The sequence below is a fragment of the Giraffa tippelskirchi genome, chromosome 9, assembly GCF_054371585.1.
Source record: "Giraffa tippelskirchi isolate mGirTip1 chromosome 9, T2T-mGirTip1v1.2.pri, whole genome shotgun sequence".
Lineage (NCBI taxonomy): Eukaryota > Metazoa > Chordata > Mammalia > Artiodactyla > Giraffidae > Giraffa > Giraffa tippelskirchi.
This window is the reverse complement of record NC_137283.1, coordinates 148,795,082-148,809,157: the sequence shown is the minus strand read 5'-3', so window position 1 is coordinate 148,809,157 and position 14,076 is coordinate 148,795,082. Positions and strand designations below refer to the sequence as shown.

The 14,076-nt window shown below is 43.2% G+C and overlaps 1 protein-coding gene across 2 annotated transcripts in view; it reads right to left on the bottom strand.

Annotated features, from left to right (window-relative positions):
• SASH1 (SAM and SH3 domain containing 1) overlaps positions 1–14,076 on the bottom strand; it is a 188,996-nt gene that overhangs the window by 140,700 nt on the left and 34,220 nt on the right. For both annotated transcript variants that reach the window (XM_081529916.1, XM_081529917.1), the window contains exon 2: positions 6,830–6,958. In XM_081529916.1, the coding sequence (XP_081386042.1) occupies positions 6,830–6,958 (129 nt within the window). The remainder of the gene's footprint in view (positions 1–6,829; positions 6,959–14,076) is intronic.

Sequence of the window (14,076 nt, the reverse complement as noted above, 5' to 3'; positions counted from 1 at the left end):
CACACTGCTTTTACAACAGCAAACAAACAAAAATCAGTCATTTCTGCATGCTCAGGAGCAAAACTGGAAAAGGAAGCTGATGTTGTTGATTCATATTTGAAAAGTCTGATGGGGACTATTCTATATGCACACACAACTATTCTATCACAGATTGTATCTAATCTGTCAGTTTCCAGAATGTACAGCTGTCTACAAAGGTCTCCAAGCTGAAGAGGACGGAAAGACACCTAAATTGATTGTTAAGTAGAATAAAAACCTTCTCAATTATGAGAGGTATAGGATGCCAAGATCAAATCTGGCAGCCAAGAGGCCTGTTTATGTCTATGTTAACGTGGTGCAATGTACAAAAAATGCTGACTAAATTGGGACTGGACATTTGACTACAAATGGGACTTTGTCTGAGAGGAGCCCAAGCAGAGAACTGTATTACCATCTGGCTTAAGACATAAAGGCTCAGTGTATTTTGACATCAAGTGTGTGAATCCCACAGCAGAATGTGGTTCAGACTCACTATCTAATGCCCACTGTTTCTGACTGCAATCTGCAAATCAACAGTAGCCCAAAGCTAGCAAATAATGTCCTTTAAGACAAAATGAAACAAAACAAAAGCAAATGCCCTTAGTGCAACAGTTGGGCTTTAGCATTCAATATTTAAACTCAGGACAATTTGCAACACAGATTACTTATCCTACAGGTGAGAATAAGAATTCAGGATTCTGGTAACCTCCAGGGGCAGCCAGTGTTCCCTAAGCACCTAAGTGGGGGCAACGTTTACCTTTTCTTGAATACTCAGGGAGCTTAAAGTAACAGGAAATCTGTTTTCCACAGGCTTTGCTGTCTCTAGCAAATATCAAAAGAAGAGCAGTCAGTAAGACAAAACAAAAACCTCCTCGGAGACTGGACAAGTCTTTGTGGCTTGGGGAGACCACAAGGTCACCTTGGCCCAGCCGATCAACTATTGCGAAAGGACTATTCTTTTTGTTTTGTCTTGGGAATGGTGATGAATCAAAGTAATATTCTTTTTATATCATTAATAATACAAGACCTGTGAAAGGACAGCGTGTCTCTTTTTTCCGTACATGTGTTTATATCACAGGTTCCAGCCATAGTAAACTTCTCTCCATGGCCCATAAAAGCCACATTTTCGCTCACATTTTTTACTTTTTCTCTGTGATCTCGGCCTTAAATTACTCTGCACTGTCTACACCTCCTTCTCCAACCAAATTAATCTTTCATGTTTCTTTACAGTTGGGCTCAGGCATCACCTCCTCTAGGAAGCCTTCTTTGATTTTCCTAAACTGGGTCAGGGTCTCTCCTGTGTACTCCTGCACTTAATAGTCTGCTTAAGGAATTCCTGGTGGTCCAATGATGAGAACTTGGCGCTTTCACAGCCATGGGCCAAGGTTCAGTCCCTAAATGGGAAACCAAGATCTCACAAACCAAAAAAGTACAGCCAAAAAAAATAGTCTGTTTACTTGTCTAAAACCCCCACTAAGTTGTAACATCTTTTTGGATGGGGAATACATCTTCATATTTCTGGAATGACAAAGTCTCAGACACATGCCTGATGCTCATTTAATAGTCTTAAATAATGACATATACAAATAAATTCAACAGATATTCACTGAGTACCTATTATGTGCCATGCACTGTATACAGAAAGGACCAAACATGCTGGCATACAGAAAGGACCAAAACAGACTGACAAACATCCCTGTCCTCAAACCAGGATTTACTGAGAAGGGACATAAGGGAACTTTGCAGGGTGATGGCTGTGTTCTATGCCATGCTAGGATGTGGGTGATGTGACTATCCTCTTGGCAAAATTGGATAGCTCAGATGCCTGAATTTCAATGTGTAAATTGTACTTCACAAACAAGAAACTTTCAAAAAATAATAATTAAGCAGGTGTAAGAGTAAAGATGAAGGGAGAAGTCAGGATGCTGGTAACTGCTGAAGGGCACAGGAAGTTTGTTATACTATGCTGTTTATATATGTTTGAAATATCCCAAAATAAAAGCTAAAAGAAATCTCTGCACTCATATGATTAAATATTAATGAAGTACAAATCACAGACACTCCAGCATCACTACAGTTGTTTTTGAACCAGGAATAAAAGGGAAGGAAAACAAATAGGCAATTACAGGTCTCTTATGATGATGGACCAAGTATTTTATAGCAATTTCCCCATTTAATCCTGGTAACGACTTTACGAGGTATTTTTATCCCATTTTATAGAAGGGGAAACTGAAACTTAGATAGGTTACACAACTTGCCAGCTAAGCACAACGGCCAGAATTTAAACCCTGAGTCCCCCATCTTGCCATCATGTTTCTCATCCTCTTTTGCCACTGTGACAACCACAGAGGCTAGGACTCCCACTTGGGCTTGGAGTGGGAATGGTAGAATCTGAAGAAGCCCCAAGAATCATCTCTAGTCATGACAGATACCACTTTTACTGCCCCTTAGTCCAGAATTATACCTTGAAATATTAAATTATGAAAATTGCAAGGAACAATAATTATGCCCCAGAATTATCCCTACCCAATCGCAATGATTCTGATATCCTATTCTGATATCCTCTGTGATAATGTGCAATATTTGTATTTATATTCCAGATCCTTAAAGACCTGGGTGCATCTTGCCTGGGCTCATGGGTCCTGGTGTCCACACAGATGTGTTAACAATCTGCATGGAGATCCAGCATCATGAACAGGGTCCCACTTTACAATGGTGACTTTTCCATCAGGGCTGTGCTACACCGACCACCACACAAACTTGTTTCTGCCAATATCCAAGCAGACTCAACTTCAAAGATGCCAAGGAAGCTGACGTGGCCAGTAATAAGAGGCTACCTTGAGAGTGTCTCTCTCCTGGCCACTGTCACTTTGACAGATGTCAGATTAGCATCACTAGAGATGAGCCCATTATGGACCTGGGAAGCTGCTGTCATTTCCAAATGCAGCTTCTCACAGCCAAAAACACACATGGTGCTCAGGGATGTGCCCAATGTATGAAAATACGGGCAACTTCCCTGCTGTTCACGAGTGCTAATGTCCTGATCCCCAGCAGAGGCAAAGGCTGCAGTCCAAATACACAGTCCCTTTAGGGCCCATTTGGTGCTAAATAAAAACTCTCACGATAGTTATACATTTGAATCACAATCTCTGCTTATGCTGTTGAATTTTCACCCATCTGTCCTCTCTCTGTTTCCTCCATCTAAACTAACTGGCCCCTCAAAACACTTTATCAAGTAAGTGCTTTACTCCAGTTAGGGACCAGGTGATCAGGTCCTGGAGAAGTAGTTTGATATCCAGTCCAGAAAGTTAATTACTAACATAATTATCAAAACCTTTTATTTTTCAGGGTTAAGTCAAGCATCTCTATGGGTACGGTGACTTTTGGGCTTGTTCGTTCTTCAGTTGGTATGTAATTAGCTCTTAAGGACACTGCATTTTTTGGACTTTTTAAAGCCAAACATAAATATCTAAATATGTTTCATCTATAGAACATTTTCTCAATCCCCCAAATTCATCCAGAGGATTGAAATGAAACAAACCCGAAAGACCTATTTAAACCATCACCAAACTCTCCATCCTCAAGGCTGTCTCTAAGGACTTTTTCTACAGAGGATACCACAAGCTTGATGTTACTTTTTTCCCATATAAAATGCTTTAGAATCCTAATGTGTTACTATTTTCTCTTAGTGTTGTCGTTGGATTATTTCTTCTCCAAGTCATTTCACTTCTGCTTTTGATAGAGCTGCTTACTAGCCCAGAAAAGAAGGATTTACACTGCAGGTCCTCAGACCAAAGCTGCCCCAACGACAGAGCAGGAAAGAAGTTTGCCTACTTGTCTGAAGGCAAAATTCGAAGTCTAGAAATACAGGTAAAATCTGATGCAATAAAGAGTAGCATTATGGACTGAAAGTTATAGCTTTTCAAGAAAATCGCTCTCCATCAGGGCTCAATCTGTGATGAGCTAATCACTGTAAGAGGAAGCTTTCCCCAAGTCACCAGAGTTGCAAGCATGGCCTGAATGATGACCTTAAAACACCTCTAGGGATTTCCTTGGTGGTCCAGTGGTTAAGACTCCTTGCTACCAATGCAAGGGGTTTGGGTTCGATTCCTGGTCAAGGAACTAATATTTGGCATGCCATGCAGAGAAGCCAAAAGTTTTTTTTTATTTTTTTAAATGCTTTTTAAGTCTCCAGCTTATGGATTCCTGAATAATGAGAACCATGTGGCATCTAACTTGGTCTTCAGCACTTGTCTGTAATCTCATAGAAAGGGATCCTGAATACAATGACTTGGATCTTACTTTTCTCACTAACTACAGTTGAAAGGATGAAGAGTTTCCAGCCTGGCTGGAATTGGCTCCCATCAATGTTACCCACCATCACATTCCTGCAACTCTGATGAGAACTAATTTAGCTCCTGTGGTATTTCCTCCCATACTGTCTTCTGAAGCTCTGGAACAGAGCACACCAAATGAGGCCCATGTGTCTAAATGGGAAGAAGTTATTTATCCCATCTCCAGGCAGGCTTCCTTTCCTACCAAGAAGCTGCTCTCCAAGCTTCCCGAACACTGTGGGATAATTATGGTAACCCCAACTCTTAACCGGCTAGAATTTGGGGAAGAGCAGTTGAGTGTTGTATCAAGGATCATCTGCCAGTTCACAGCCATCAATTCCTTGCTTGGTGAAGTGTCCTAGGAAGCCACAGAGTATCCTCAGACTATTATTCAAGGTCTAAACTGCAACATTTATGAACTCGGTGCGATAATTAGGTTGTTGTTTGGCTGCAATCTTGCCAAAAGGAAAAGCATCAACCTTGTCCCAACAGGTTAGCCTAATGAATTTTAAAAGTCTTTTCCCACATGAGAATACTTTCTTAGAAGAAAGGAAACACGTCCCTCCCACTGATACATGCCAGGGAACAAAGTTATAGGAAAGACGCCCTTAATGACAATGATGCCCTGGTGCCTGCTTGGGCCACAGTGTCAGGCTCCCGGGATGATGGCTTTCTGCCCTCAACTGATGCTTCTCAGTCTCAGTTGACTCGATTAAACCAACTCCCACCCATGTAGAATAGTAAATCAGTGAGGAAAAAGGATCAATAATTATTTGACAGTTGCTGCTGCTGTTGCTGCTAAGTCGCTTCAGTCATGTCCGACTCTGTGCGACCCCATAGACGGCAGCCTACCAGGCTCCCCTGTCTCCGGGATTCTCCAGGCAAGAACACTGGAGTGGGTTGCCATTTCCTTCTCCAGTGCATGAGAGTGAAAAGTGAAAGTGAAGTCACTCAGTCGTGTCCGACTCTTAGCGACCCCATGGACTGCAGCCCACCAGGCTCCGCCGTCCATGGGATTTTCCAGGCAAGAGCACTGGAGTAGGGTGCCATTGCCTTCTCCTATTTGACAGTTATGCTATAAGAAATCTTTAGGTGGATTGAGTTAAGGAAAGAAATGAAAGGGCATAAGAATACCAGCATCTTACCTACAAAGGAAGTGATCGTGTACTTATGAAATACAACAGCTGCAGTGCCTAAACTACTTGTTGAATCCCTTATCCAACAGGTATTCTGTAACATCCTTATCCAATAGGTTTTTATAATAGGTTTTTTATAAAAGGAATCAGTAATAAAATAATTATAGAAAAATCACAAAATAAATAAAGATTCAACAGAATCAATGTTGTTTTTTTTTTTTTAAAGGCAGAGATGTTGTTACTCAAAGAGCTTCCCAGGTAAAGAATCCATGGGTTTGATCTCTGGGTCAGGAAGATCCACTCCAGCATTCCTGCCTGGGAAATCCCATGGATGGAGGAGCCTCGAGGGCTACAGTCCACGGAGTCACAAAAAGTCAGACACAACACGGCGACTAAACAACAAGAGCATGGAAATACTGGCACATTTATAGGTTTTAAGGCATGCATGTGTGCTAAATCACTTTAGTCATGTCCGACTCTTTGCAACCCTGTGGACCACAGCCCTCCAGGCTCCGCTGTCTATGGGTTTCTCCAGGTGAGAATACTGGAGTGGGTTGCCATGCCCTCCTCCAGGGAATCTTCCTGACCCAGGAATCAAACCTGCATCTCTTATGTCTGCATTGGCAGGCAGGTTCTTTACCACTAGCGCCACCTGAGAAGCCCATAGATTATATGGACCTAAGCTATTTATTTACTGTTTATCACATGCATCTTCAAATTCTCCACTAACCATACACACAAAGGTCTTTGCAAAACAGACAATTGTATTTCAATGCACCTGAGAGAAGAAATAGAGCCATGAAAAATGTTGATGACAAAGAAGTCTTAATAACACGGAACTATAATAAAATGTTAAGTATAAAAGCAAGAATTTCATAGCTGATATAGAAATGCCCCCAACAGAGACTTGCTGAAACACCCATGTGGGTTATTACTAGGTGAGAAATTAGGATGGTTTCTTGCTTCTTTAAACTTTATCTTGTTGAAAACAAAAAGAAGCAAACAAAGGAAGAAAGGAAAGAACTAGCCTAGACCTCCTTTTGGCTTAGAGTCAGTAAAATGTAGTGTATCAGTCTAGTGTAAAAATATATTTTCCTCTTGAGTTAAAAATATTAAAATGTGATATTATCATAAGCATAAAAATTTGATCACTGTTGCCCCTACTGATACTTAATTGTCTGATATCCACAGAACTGGGTTAATTCTTTGGGGATCTGAATTCTTTTATCTCAAAGTAGTGCAGCAAAATGATCCACGCACAAGCGTCAGAGGGGAAGGGAGGGGACGCTGGAGCAGGAGTAGACTGGCTGGGCAAGCATGTATTCCCAGGGTTCCACTCACCACGTCCAGGTCCTGGGAAACCCGCCGTTTCCGCAGCTCCTCCATCCTCTCACACACGTCGGAGAAGCAGGTATTGTAGTAATCTGCATACTGCTGAGCCAGGTCATCGATATTTCCCAGGGAGCCGTCCTGAGGGTGAGAAGAGCAGGAGAAGAAACAGGGAGAGAACAGAAGCAGTCAGTCCACCTGCATACGCCCTGCATCCTCTCATTTGCCTCTAGGCAGCCTTTATACTAATAACAGCTGGTACTTTTTAAGTGGTGCACTTGTGTGCCACGCTGTTTTACACGCGACATCTCCTAACCCTTGGGACAGCCCTCGGACATTTTTCTCCCTGTATAGATGAACAAACAGCAGCTCAAAAAAGCTGAGCAAGAGCCCAAGAGTTCCAGGGCTACCATGCAAAGAAGCCAGGTCCCCAACTCAGGACTGTCTGATGCCAAAGTCATGGTTTTAACCCACACCCCTGCCTGCCTCACAGGGCCAAGAAACCCCCAGGAATAAACTCTGTCAGTGCAAAGGCTCCCTAATGCCCATTTGGCAGGCTTCCCTGGTGGCTCAGATGGTAGAGTCTGCCTGCAATGCAGGAGACCCAGGTTCGATCCCTGGGTCAGGAAGATGCCCTAGAGAAAGAAATGGTAACCCACTCCAGTACTATTGCCTGGGAAATCCCATAGACGGAGGAGCCCAGTGGGCTACAGTCCATGGAGTCGCAAAGAGTCAGACACAACTGAGCGACTAAGCACATGAATCAGAACCTCCAGGGAAGCTTTTGAGAATCCAGACGGCCAGGACATCCCTCCCAGGAGGAATTCTGGCGGGAAACTGAGAATTCAGGAGCCAGCAGGGAATGCTACATCTGAGACACACCTCAACCACACCTCCCATGAGATGCTCAGAAGAGTGGGAACTCTTGTTTGCTACGTCATTCAAGCACAGATGCAAGAGGACACGAACAAATTCACCTAACTATATAAGGAAATACCTCTGTCGCTCCACTGAGAGAAAGGCCTTGAAGTTCTGGGGTCTGAACCCTCCCGAGTTCACACTCATCTCTGCTGCCACTTCCAATTCATCCAATTCCTAATCTCTGGCTATTTCCCCATGAGAAGTAACGAAGCAACGTGAAACAGAGCCTGGTCCCTCACCGAGCTCTGACACATAAGTTAGGGGCCTGATTTACTTAACTAATAGTATTCACTACAAGGTAACACTTCAGACTACAGTCTTCCTTTAGGGGAAGTGATTCCCTAATATACACACACAGAGTGATGCTGTGTACATTTGTGGGTTATGCCATTTCTTCTAGTCATTGAATCATTCATTCTGAGAAGGATCTCCTGCCACTTTTCCCCTCCCAACGGGTGCTTTCTTTGGTATGAAGAGATGACTGTACCAAGACAACCAAGGAAAACACAACTCTTTGACAACCGAAAAGACGCACACACATTTTGCCTGGGACAGACCACTGGCCCGCTGCCCAGTTCCATCACCTATCATGCGGCACGTGTCTAAGATTGCAGAGCACACTTACTTAGACGCAGGCAGGGTTTGGGAATTGAAAATTCTTCAAAAGCCTTTCTGCTAAAGACCGCAAGGCTCCAGTCAGGATGCCCAGGTCACAGCAAGCAACCGCATCTATTCCACTTCTGCTTTCACCAAGTCACAGAACTGACCAAGTGGGGAAATAGAAATTGAAAGAAATGGTTTTTCCTTTTTTTTCTTTAGAAAAGATGCTTCCTTTCTTACCAATAAAATGTTCTCTATCTGAGGTAATGGCCTCAAAGTCTGCAGTACAGCATAGGGGTGGAAAGCTCTCTGCAAAAACAGTTAAGATGTTTGCACGTGTATGGACAGGTCATTCCCTCACATTTGAGATGACAGGCTGGCTGGACACAGGGTGGTGGCCGGAGTCTACTGCCCCCCTTCAAAACATTCATCATCAAATTACCAACAGGGAAATAACACGGGATCAAAATGGAAGTCCACTGCCAGCCACCGAGGAAACACACAGAGGAGGCCAGCCTTGAAGTCCTTGCTTTACTGCTTTCAGTAGAGGTGAGGTTCCTGACAAATGGCATCATAAATCAGACTATGATCCTGAGGTTTGTCCTGACTCGTCTGAACGCAACAGTACACGCCCAATGGGACACAACATGTAAACCTATCACCTCTTGACTGTGTCTTCTTGTCTCCTTCCCCACTTGGCCTCATTGGCCTTGATCCAGTCACCAAAGGGACCTTGCAAAACAGAGATCGGACCGGGTTGCTCTCCCCTGAGAATGACGTGTACCACCCTCATCACCCATTCTACAAATAAACCCCACCCTCACCAGGCCTGGCTTTCAGGCCCCTTCATCTCTGCTGCCCAACCCCAGCCTGGAGGAGAAAGGGGCTGAGGTCTGCCTGCCAGGAGGGCCAGAGGATCCAGAGAGCACAGGCAGCCCCTCTAGCAGCAGCTTCCCCTCTCCCACCACTAGGAGAAAGTACTGGAAGAAATTTTTAGGAAAGAGTGCAGGCAGAAGAGCTGCTCCCATGGGAGCGTCTACTCCAGAGACCAGCTACCAACAGCCAGGACTATGACTGCAAAGTGCCCAGTGAGGGAAGGGACTGGTCCACCCAAGTCCACCGCTGCCTCGGCCAGACAGAAGCATCTGGACAGTTCCAAGGATGAAGGGAACCTCTGGGCCACCTCTAACATCAGAGTGTCTGACTTCTGTTGACCCAGGATGTTTGCTTACACCTCAAAGACACAAGCCCTCATGTCCCAGCCTCAAGCATTCTTAGGTCGCTCACCCAGTACATACTGGGAAAGATCCAGTGGCATCCTTCTGAGTGAGTGTTGGACTTGCCACATGTTACCTGAGAACCCATCCTTCTGAGCTCCTGCCCTGATCCTGCCACTCCCTATAGCCACCGGCACTCCTGGCCAACCCTGGGCTCTTTAGAATTGCCTTCGTCTCTAGTGAGTTTCTGGGGCTTCCCAGGGGGTGCTAGCGGTAAAGAACCCGCCTGCTGATGCAGGAGATGTAAGAGACGTGGGTTTGATCCATGGGTTGGGAAGATACCCTGGGGAAGGAAATGGCAACCCACTCCAGTATTCTTGCCTGGTACATCCCATGGACAGAGAAGTCTGGTGGGCTACAGTACATAGGGCTGCAGAGAGTCAGACTGAAGTGACTTAACACACACACACGAGCATAATGACATCCTCATCAAGAAACTTCTGCCTTCATCCCTCCAACGAAATGAAACATACCTGCCACCTTTGACCACATATAAAGTCTGCATCTTCTAATACCTGAGTGAACTTGTGAGGGGGTGGTTATAGCCACACATTTGCCTGATGGTTGGCTGACCTTAATGGAAATTCATCTCTCTCTCCCCTTCTCCTCCTCTCATTCAGAGGCACTAAGAGTTGTACTCCCATCTTGATTGCTGGCTTCTTAAAAGGAAGCATCTTTCAAGTTTATAAACTGTATGACTTATCCCAATCAACTACTGTTTTCTTGGACTCATCAAGGTCATCTGAAAAAAAAAACACCTGTAAAATGCTTATTTATAGAGCTTTGTTCAAACTGCTTTCTTTCCCTCTCCTCTCTCGTATATCCTAGAACATCTTCAAAGCCAGCTGTTGACTTCAAAAGCTTCCAAGCTGCTAGTCAAAACTTTCCTTCCTACTAGTAAAACAGTTTTCTTCCCTCTCCCTCACTTGCAATCACTCGGAACTCCCCCAAAATTCGGGGGCCTGGGAAATATCTGTTGCTTATGAGGAAGAAAGCAGCTGTTCAACTTGACTCAGGCCAAAGACAGCAAACATTTCACACACTGTGATGTGCACCCTTCACTTGGTGCTCAGCAGATAATAAATTAGAACAGGGTGGCACAACTGCCTCTGTTTTCCCAAATCGCTTTCCAGACGCGCAGCGAGCCCCCATAATTATCACTTGCATCAGTCTTGATCATTTGAGTGCCAAAAAAGGCAAAAGAAAAAGTTTTTAAAGTGTGTATGTGTAATATTTATTTATTTATTTGGCTGAGTCGGAACTTAGTTGCAGCATTGGGTATCCTCACTGTGTCATGCGGGATCTTTCATTGCAGGACACGGACTCTCTGGCTGTGGTGCACAGACTTAGTTGCCCCAAGGCATATGATGCCCACCAGAAACTGAACCTGTGTCCCCTGCATTGCGAGGCAGATTCTTAACCACTGGACCATCAGAGAAATCCCACACATGTGTTTTTTAAGTATGTTGTCTGTCATCTCCAGAATGGAATTTTTGCATCCCAATCACATGGAACCAAGGAATGATAGGATGAATTTCTCTTTACCCACTCCAAATGCAGGCTTTTTCAAGACTATCTGAAGACCTTTGCATCCTTCCTATTCAACTTGTTCTTTTTTTGTTTGTTTTAATCCTTGTTGCTTATCTGTTTTATTTTTTTGTCATGCCACAAGGCATGTGGGATCTTAGTTCCCTGACCAGGGATTGAACATGCGCCCCTGCATTGCAAGAATGGACTCTTAACCACTGAGCTGCAAGGGAATCCCCAAGCCAACTTGTTCTTACTTGAGATAGGACAAACTTGTTCAGTAAAAATATTTACTTCAATTCAAACATTTGCAACATTAGTCTGTAGGGAATTTAAATAATGCAGCTGCTGTTTCAATAGCACCACACCTAGTACATTTTTTTGGGGGGGATGTGAAGTTCATGTCTGATTCAACACCCCACAATGCTAATGCCAAGAGGTACTGATGTCACAAAATAAACTTCTAAATATACAGTATGACTTTATAAATTTTGATATTTATTATAATAAATACACTTATTAAAATACTGAAACAGATTTGCTTATTTTTCTTTTAAAGTGCTAAAAGTTTCTGCTGTAGAGTGTATTACTTGTCTAATATGTTTCATTTCTTATATTTCCCCTTTGGTTCAAATGCATTAGGCTGAAGTGGGCTTCCCTGGTAGCTCAGTGGTAAAGAATCTGCCCACCAGCCAATGCAGGAGGCATAAGACTCTCAGGTTTGATCCCTGGGTTGGGAAGATCTCCTAAAGGAGGGCAGAGCAACATATTCCAGTATTCTTGCCTTGAGACTCCCATGGATAGAGGAGCCCGGCGGGCTATAGTCCATGGGGTCACAAAGAGTCAGACACTACTGAAGTGACTTAGCATGCACATAGGCTGAAGCAATACTAGTTCAAGTTTAGGAACAGAGAAAAATCTTATTTCCTCAAAATAAACTTTTTAAAGTAAGTTGTGAAATTTTGTGTCACATTATGTTTTTACAAGATTTTCCCATCTCTGTCAACAAAAGGAAAGAAAAGAAAAGAAAATGATACATGCAAATTCAAGTTCTCTTCCCAGTTCTTAGTACAAAACCAGGTCACAGGATTTCCCAAGGGGTACAGCTTCAATCCCTGGTAGGGAAACTAAGATCCCACATGCCATGTGGTACAGGCAAAAAGATTAAAAAAAAAAAAAAACACACAAGCACAACATCTTTCCATATGATCATCCATTTCACTTGATATGAACTTAATTTAAATCTGGGTCCCACTACCAGTGTCAGCTCAATGGAAGACAAACTTGTGTAATTTTCCCATGAAGCCATAGCACACATTTATAGCAAAACCATGTTTTTTATACAAACAACATAAAAATACAGAGATAAGGGGCATTGTACTGAACCATTCAGACTGGGTGAACTTCTGTTACAATTAAGAAGAAAAGAAACAGAGCGCTGTCCTCTCAACAATTCATTTCATAGCATTTCTGAATTTTTATCCAGATGTACTTCTGTCTCTGGAAAATGTGAAACTAAAAGAACTACGAAAAGAGAGGCATTTGTATCATTACTTTTGTTGTTCTGGTTCTCCTTTCCCCAGACGTCATTTATGCTTTAGACTATCTTGACAAAGCTTAAGGGGAGAACAAGCAAAAGCAAGAAATCTCTCTGAAAACATCAGGAGGCACAATGTACTCTGGATCACTGTATGCAAATTACATGCAAATGAATGCAAATGAACTTGTGGTCCTGCTATTTTATCTATCTATAAAGACAGAGCCCCAAGGGAACACTCAGTGTGTTGCTCAGAATCCCCAGAGTTGAGGGGAAGAAAGGGAACAGACTCCTGGCTCATTTATTTAATGTCTCTCTATCTTTTCTGTCTATAACATTTAAGTACATATATGATATATGCTATGAAATATAAATTACATGTTACATTTACACGCTCACTATCATTTGGGGGAGGGATGGAGATATATTCATATATATAAGTATATCAGACCCTACAGGATAAATCTACTAAAAGAAGTCACAACAACAAAACCTTGATTTCTTGAATGACTTCAACAATGCATTCACACTCTTAATTAGTTTGTGTAAAGATTCTGAGGGGATAAACACTTCTAGCAACCTTTCAGGTGAAATTGCTATACCATAAACAAGACTTTAATTCCAGTTTCCTTGTTCAGCCTCATTGAATCTGTGAGATGTCACTGTTTGCACCAGCTTTGTCCTCCCATCCTGCCATATCATTCTGGAGAAATTCACTGCATCAGTCACGTCTGACTCTTTGTGACCCCATGGACTCTAACCTGCCAGGCCTCCCTGTCCATTGGATTTCCCAGGCAAGAATACTGGAGTGGGTTGCCATTCCCTTCTCCAGGGGTTCTTCCAACCCAGGGATAGAACGCAGGTCTCCTGCATTGCAGGCAGATTCTTTACCATATAAACCACCAGGGAAGCTCATGAATCTATAATAACTGATCTCAGTTATTTTTCTCCGAGATACCCCTCTCAGCATTTCTGCAGATGGTTTGAGCTGAAATACAGTTTGTATCAGGAAAGTTTTTTACACATAGCAACCAAAAACATACACTAGAGAGACAAATTAAGTCATGCTGGGGGTGAGGAGGGCCCTGGGGGCACACCCACATGGCAGGTGGCTGGAGGAGGGCTGATTTCACATCTTCCACTCTCTTCCCTTCAAAACACCCAGAACGTGCCAGAGCCTATGTCTAATTCTTGTCTTGGCAAATATGATCCTGGTGCCCAGGGCCCCCACTATTTATGCACCAGTGGTCTCCAGTTAACATAAATCCCTTCCTGAAGAATGAACAGCCTCACAAGCTGGTGGTATTGGCCACTTCCTTTTTCCCAGCACTCTCTTAGCACCTGCCTCTAAAGGCAACGGTGTTCAAAGGTCTGGGGAACAAATACCTGAAAATAAA